Source organism: Lepidothrix coronata, unplaced genomic scaffold, assembly GCF_001604755.1.
Source record: "Lepidothrix coronata isolate B3197 unplaced genomic scaffold, Lepidothrix_coronata-1.0 Scaffold31, whole genome shotgun sequence".
NCBI lineage: Eukaryota > Metazoa > Chordata > Aves > Passeriformes > Pipridae > Lepidothrix > Lepidothrix coronata.
Genome location: NW_016690211.1, coordinates 5,450,959 through 5,458,124, shown reverse-complemented (window position 1 = coordinate 5,458,124; position 7,166 = coordinate 5,450,959). Strand labels below are relative to the sequence as shown.

General features: G+C 38.2%; 1 protein-coding gene across 2 annotated transcripts; it reads right to left on the bottom strand.

Moving 5' to 3' along the window:
- Positions 1-1,756: 1,756 nt before the first annotated feature.
- Positions 1,757-6,659, bottom strand: GPX8 (glutathione peroxidase 8 (putative)). 2 transcript variants are annotated; one of them, XM_017811119.1, is made up of 4 exons: positions 6,303-6,659; positions 5,848-6,224; positions 4,976-5,237; positions 1,757-3,197 (listed from the first exon to the last, which is right to left on the bottom strand). In XM_017811119.1, the coding sequence occupies exons 2-4, from the start codon at positions 6,151-6,153 to the stop codon at positions 3,034-3,036; spliced, it is 732 nt and encodes a 243-aa protein (XP_017666608.1). In that variant the 5' UTR covers positions 6,154-6,224; positions 6,303-6,659; the 3' UTR covers positions 1,757-3,033. The 2 variants fall into 2 exon arrangements, with proteins under 2 accessions (XP_017666608.1, XP_017666609.1); XM_017811120.1 differs by lacking the exon at positions 4,976-5,237 and having other exon boundaries at positions 3,013-3,197.
- Between the last annotated feature and the right edge of the window lie 507 nt (positions 6,660-7,166).

Below are 7,166 nucleotides of genomic sequence, written 5' to 3'. Positions count from 1 at the left end.
GTCAGGCCTAAGGAGTGAAGGAAGGATGAGATAGGAATGAAGGGTTAGGATGAAGGATGCAATAGGTTAGGTTATGAAGAAATGACAATGACATAACTTTAACACTCATGGACTGAACTCTGTTAACTGTCTTAGGAGGGTGGTTTTATCTTAAATTGGTAGGATTATTAACGAATCCAAGAAATAAGTTTCAATCTGTCCACAGTTTTGGAGTTTATGTTTTTTATATGCTCTATTTTAAACTAACAGTAAGTGGATATTTATATGAACAGGTATTCATATTACTTTCTTGGCTCTTGACTATAGGTAAGTATGAGCTTGTATAACAGTGTTCTAATTTTCATTTTATTTATTTGCCTTTCCAAGTCTATGTAGATTTGTCCATTAAAGATGCTTTATTTTTACCCCAGAAGAAAGAAATTATTAGTTTATCAATGATCTGCCCTAAATGTTGTATTGGAAGAGCTGGCATGTCTCATGACGTATAAGTAATACAAATACATTGAGTTTTTGGATGAATGCTAATTAACAGTAAATTTTGAAGAACTTAAATTGTGTAGATTCAGGACAGAATGGTACCTATATTCAAATTTCTACAGAAGATAGTTGTAGTGGATTGTGACCAAATAGTGAAATGAGAAATTTCATGACCGTGTTGTCAGACAAAACACTCTTTTTCTAGGACTCCTGAGTAAACTTAATTCAGGTAGGAGTGAGTTAAATAATTCTGTCCAGTCATTGGCTAATATCACATGCTATTTCTGAATACCAGGAAAGACATTTGATCTTAATGCTGGCATTGGGATATTTAAGATTACGCTGTGTCCTTTAGTGAGTGAGTCACAAGCAAGGTGTGCACATTCCCTTCCCTCCTGATCCTTTCCAAACAAGAAAATGATACTGCTCTGTTTATCCTTTGTAGGGTATTTTAGGAACCCAAATGAAATTTCCCATGTGCTGAATAACTCTAAGGCAATACCAGGACTAAACCAGACCTTTTTTTAGGTGTTACAGTGCCCAACATTTCTTTATACCTATACCCTTTTTTATTCAGTCATACAAAAAACTGGGAGCTATAGGAGTACACAAGAGTGGACACATATTTTAGATGTGAGCATTTTCAAGTTAAGATATTCAATCCTTCATAGGAAAAGCATTTTGTTCTTCCACTTAGTTCCATGGAATGTAGATTGCTCCCAGTGAGGGGAGACAGTCCTTATCTGAATTCCCTTTCTGCTCCATCAAAGCAGCAGAGACATGAGACAAAAATCACCTGACATGTTCCACTAAATGTTCTCAAGGCTGGAACAGCACATGCTGGAGGAGACTGGAGTAAAATACAGAACCCCAGCCTAAGAACAGGAACTGTCTTGACATATTTGATGTGGAATCTTGTGGGATAATGGCAAATAGCTCAGAGGCTGGTCTAAAACAACAGCAGCAGGCTGATTTCAACTAATGAAACCTTTTGTATAATCCTTAGCTGATCTCTGGAAGTTAGAGTGGCCAAAATTGCCAAGGTTTGAGTTCTGTTCCAAAATTATCTTTGTCACTATTGATGGTGACTTTGTTGAATCTTTCACATCAGTATCATTACTCAATCTTTTAAAACATTTTAATGTCCTTATTCTTCAGAGTTTGTTGGTTTGGTTTTTTTTTGTGTGTGTGTGTGAAATTGTTAATTAATTCAATATCTTTTTTTTTTAAATTGCTTTTCAATTTCTCACCTTTTTAATACAGTTAAGCGGTTATCTTTATTAGAAAAAGTTTTGAAGCACTTTAGTTATTTTCAGTTAGTTTTACAAGATGACTGCACTAATGCTATCCATCCTTCTCATGTAGAAAACTCTTCCAAGACATAGGTTTCTCTCATTTCTATTCTCTCACCCCTCCATTAGGACTTGGACATCTGGAGTGACATTTCTTATTCAAATTTACTATCTCCCTTTTTCAAACAGATAAGTCAAAACACTTGGCAGTTTGTAATAGAACAGTGGAGCAGAACTGGCAATGGGTTTGCAGTTACATGTACGACTGGGGAGATTGCAAGGTGAGAGGAGTGGAGCTTGAACTGTGAACCTTCTCCTCTTTCTTCTACCTCTGCAAGAAGACTGTTTTTTTATTCAAAAGATGGGAGGTAGGTAGGCAGATGGCTGGAGAGTATTGTCTTGGACAGCCTCAGAAAAACATCTGTGAGAGTCCCAGACTCCTGATTTTCATTGCACCTTGAATCCTTCTGTAAGCAACCATGTATATTCACACAGGCCCTGCCTTCACCCAGGTCAGAAAACCAGGAATCCAATAGGAGAGGAGCTCACAGTCAAGGCAAAGTACCTTGGTGCAAATGTATAAAGACGGCTAAGGAGTTAAAGGGTGTTGCTCTAAAGGTGAAATGTAAAGTGAATCAAAACATAAAGCAGGCAAGAAAACATTTCTGCAATTTTTTTCTTTTACATTTATCATTCTCTATGTACAGTTTTTTTACAACTGACAGCTTCACAATTCCATAGTCTTCATCGAGAGAATGCTGCAAAGCTAGTCTCTTCAGTTACATTTGCCTCTAAAGACCCTGCCATGGATGCCTCTGGGCTCCGTATGCTTCAGACAGGGCAAGTATGTGCTAATGGAATATCAAAATCTGTTTGTTACTGGTAGATGGGAAAGAAACTTGTGCAAATACTGAGCAATTTATTAATAATCTTCTTTCCAGCTATCTCTCTGCTGGTGACAATTGAATTAGCAATTATCAGCAATTAAAAAAAAAAAGCAACATTCAGAAACCTTATGTAGATTGAAGGTCCATCCTGCAAGGTACTTAGTGCCTTGCCATCTCAGTAAACTCAGTCCTTCTCAAGGCTATTGCAGGGGCAAATCCAGCATTAATAGACATATTACCAACCATATTGGTTGCAAATACCAGCACTAAAGAGTAGTAAAATCACCTGATGGTTTAGCTTCTAGCAACATTTCCTGGGAATGTATAAAGGCTGTGTATCCATGCTATTGAATAGATTCACAGTATAAATGGCTTTTTCAGAGGTCCTCTCTTTTTTTCATGATAATCTGCCTGATTAATGCTGCTACTTCTGGCTTGATACTTTGTACTGGCTCTTCGGGTCTCCAGAATTTCACAACTTTACCCTCAGGACTAACAAGGTACTTCCAGAAATTCCATCGAGGCTCTTTCTTTGAAGAATCTGTAAGGATGGCATCAAACTGTTTTAGTGAGTTACACTTGTAATTGTTTCAATGCCCTGAACTGATTCTTCAGCTTCTTATGCAGAAGTAATCACACCTTGTTCTTTGCTAGTAGTCTGGGCATGATTTACTGGTTGCTGTTAATGACTGGAAAAGTGGGAAGTGAATGATGCTCCACATCCACATTTATGCTGCCAGTGGACTCTTTTTGTGCTAGACTATCTGACAGTGCTGGGCAAACTGTAGCTAGCAGTAAGAGGCACAAGAAGGTGGTGTAGCATGAAGATATTCAACCTTCTGATTGTCAAGACAGCTACCTGAAGAAAGCAGGTGCTTCTCTTATTGAAGATGCAGGGAATGAAGGAAAAGAAAGGCTTTATTTAAAAATACTGAAGTGTCAGAAGATCTTTCTCCTTCCTGTGGGTGAACAGCACGTCAAATAAAATAATGCTGAGTAAACATTTTTTTCTTTATAGATATTGATGTCTAACACTGATTGCACTGATATTTAGAATCTGGTTTCATTCCATGCAGCTGTAACCTGCATGCTCTAGTCTCCTCTATAAAAAACTGAGAGAGCACTCAATAATTCCACTGGACCTCAGGCAACTCAGGTCAACAAGAGTTGAGGTCAACAAGGTTTACTGAGTTTTTGGTATCTTGCTTAAGAGGAGGTAGGAAGAAACACAGTTACGATGACAGTGGTGAAACATAAATGACTCCTAAATAATAATAATTTTCAAGTACATAAGAGGTATCACAGAGAATATGGCAAGAAGAAAATACTTAAGTGCTGTAAGAAAGATTTAATTTAGATATTTAAGTAGTTTTCTGACAAGAGGAGCTGTGAAAAACTGAAATAGGCTGTGAGGTTTTGGAATCTCTCATATGACTACTGAAATAGTCTGGATAAACACAAGTAGTATTGATTTGGGTAACTGTGATCCTGTCTTGGGTCAAGGAGATAGAACAGGTTTGGGCTTCCTCTTACATTTTTTCTAGTTAAAATGGTGTGTTGGAGAATGGTTATGTTCTAAGTATCCTTTCTTTAATATATCAGTGTTTAAGCATGGGTCAAAGACCTGGCCAAAGCTCAGGATAATTCAGAAAGGCTTTTCAAGCTGGCTTTGGGTCTATGAGCTCTTTGGTCAACTGAAGAAAGTTTCATTTTGCTTGTGAGAATATGAGGCCCTAAGTCAGCAAGTGCTCTCTGTAATGGGGGTATTTGTATGAGTGGGTTTTGCATGCTGGGCCCAAATTAACACAAATCAGTGATTATATATAACTACAGTATATATAACCCTGCTTCACAATACAGTTTACATAAAGGTGGACACAGGCCTCTGCTAAAAAAATGAATCTGCATATGTTTATTTAAAATCTTTCAGTGATTTTAGAACCATCCATAATTATATTTTTGTCCACAAGAAAAGCTGCTTTTCAATAAAAATCACGTAACTTGAAATGGGATCTTGTAGATGGGAATCTTTTCACTCAAGTTCATGCATCCACAAAATGGATGTTTCTAGCTGGGCTGGTTACAGGAGGCTGTTTTTATGATCAGTGAGGAGAAACTGATTCTTTCAGGATACAACCCTTCTGCCCATATTTTTTATATTCAGATTGAAATGAGATGAATTGTATGCTTGGTGCCTGTTTCTCTCCATGAGCAGAGAAGTTTGAAGAGTTCAGTGTTTCCTGACAAACAAGCTCAGATTGGAATTCAGTGAGAATACCATGGTTACAGGCAGCTTGATATATAAAAGAAAACAGTTACCTATTAGAAATTTAAAGGCAGGATCTGCTTCCGATCCTAGGATCTTGATTTTGTGGAAAACGGGGAAGGTTACTCCATAGTTTCCTTTTGCAAAAGATTCTATTTCCGGGCTTGAACTAGGCTCTGATTCTCCGAACTGGTTGCAGGGAAATGCCAGCACAGTGAAGTGGGAGGGACCAAACTCTCTGTGTAGCTCTTGCAGTGCGATGTAATTTTTGTGTGTGTTTTGGCAGTAACTGGCCACGTTTACAACTAAAGTTGCCTTCAGAGAAATAAAGTTAGAATAGTAAGAAAAAATCCTATAGATAGTGTAGAGATTATAATTAAATTTTAAAATTGCATTTCTCATTACTATGATGGTTTCTGTCAGAAAGCTAAATTTAATCTGTCTGATCATCATTTTATTAAACAGATAATGATGAAAGCAGCTGAAGATATTACATTCAGAGAATCTGTTACAAAAAATTCAATAAATAGACAAACTTCAGCTTGCAGCTTTGTTTAAATATAAACATTAAAAAAAGCAGGTATTTAGGACTTGCACTAAAATCATATTTACTAGATCAACTTCCAAAATTCAACACAACATGCTACCATTCTTAACTAAGATTAAAATCCACAAATTTTCCTGTTAGGCTATAATGATCTATACTAAATAATATGAATTTGTTTTTCTTGGTTTATTAGATCTACTGCTTAATTCCTGGAGCAGATCTAGAAAAAAACCTGTTTATCCAGCTTACTGTTTAAAGAATAGGAATTTATTACAAAAATCTCTGCTAAAAATTCCCATAACACTTTATTTACCTAAAAATGTACACTTTTTTTTGTCAGTAACGATTCAAGACAGATAAAATGAAACAAAAACTTACTTTCCCTCTGTACTTCTCCAAGGAAATGTTCCTTCCTCGTGAATCTTTGACTTCAAAAGAATAAAAATCTTTGATTTTAGGTTTAAAAATTCTGAGTTGTAGCAGGCAGAGAATGGTGGTACACAAAACCACTGACAGAAAGACCACAACGACCCTGGCTTTGGGCACTGAGTATTTCAGAGGATAAGTAGTTGTAAAAGGCTCCATTTTTGAAATCTGTGGAGGAGAGCCTGGGCAGGCCTGGAATGTGAAGGAGGAGCTGAAATATGAAACTCGCATCTCAGACGGAAAGAGCAAGCTGCTCATTTTTGTCTCTGTTGCTGAAACAGCTGTTCAAGATCACAGTGCCTGCTGGGCTTCAGAGCACAGAGATCAATCTGGGTGAAAAAAAAGAAGAAATGAATAAAAAGGATCTTCCCATCACCTAAGGATGCTGATTGCTCTGTTTAACTGACCTGTGTGGGATATTCCAGTGTTCGTCTGCACAGTCTTGAGAGCTGCTGGGACCTCTTGTGGGTTTGTAGTACAGCTCTAGCACAACCTCTGGGTTCCTCTGGCGTCTCTGGCAGTGTTGTTCCACAGGAGGCAGCTATGCTGTCAAACAGACCTGGAGAAGCAGCCTGGGGGCCAGTTGTTCAGGTAGAAGGAAGGGAGGATGGCTGAAATCACCCTGTTCACAGACTCAGCCCTGCATCTCATCAGCTGCTGTGAGATCACAGTCAGCTTCGTTTGCTTAGAAGCACTGAGCCAGCACGCATGGCACAGCACCACTACAAACAGCGTGAAGGGACAGAATGATGATGGATATGGGCTGCTTTCTTAATTGCTACTGGCTAACTGGCAGTGTGAGATGACAGTTACTGGCATCTTACTGCTGAGATGGTAAGATTGAAGGTCTACATGAGAGAAGAAAGAGTTAGCTGAGAATCTCAGGTGTAAGCCAAGCAGCTCCACTGTTGTTTTGCTGAGCCAATTGTGCAAGACTCTCTGAATTTCAGAGCCACACGTCTGGTGTTTTATCTGTCTTCATTTTACAGATTCTTGCCTGTTGCTCCTGGTTTCTAAGGGTGCATCAACATGTAGTGGTTACAATTCAGTTATACAAAACCCCAAAATTTCCTCTGTCTTTCATCTTGTCTTCATCTGATCAGTTCTTCCCTCTTTCTGTCCATTTGGTATTCTCCTCTTCCTTTCAGCTTTCAGGATTTTATTTTGTCCTCTTCACATTTCTATTCTTCTGGGCTTTTCTATGCTCTTGCCTGTCTATGCTGCTTGTCAGTGTCTGCTTGCTTTCTTTCCCTCCTAACTTTCCAAACCAC

Bases quoted from the DNA above. Each gene is read 5' to 3' on its own strand.
- GPX8 (XM_017811119.1), bottom strand. From the start codon at position 6,153: ATGAGCAGCTTGCTCTTTCCGTCTGAGATGCGAGTTTCATATTTCAGC. The intron at 5,238-5,847 runs GTAAGTTTTTGT...ATTTCTCTGAAG, and splicing joins TGGAGAAGTACAGAGGGAAA to GCAACTTTAGTTGTAAACGT. The intron at 3,198-4,975 runs GTAACTGTTTTC...CCATCCTTACAG, and splicing joins TGCCTTTAAATTTCTAATAG to ATTCTTCAAAGAAAGAGCCT.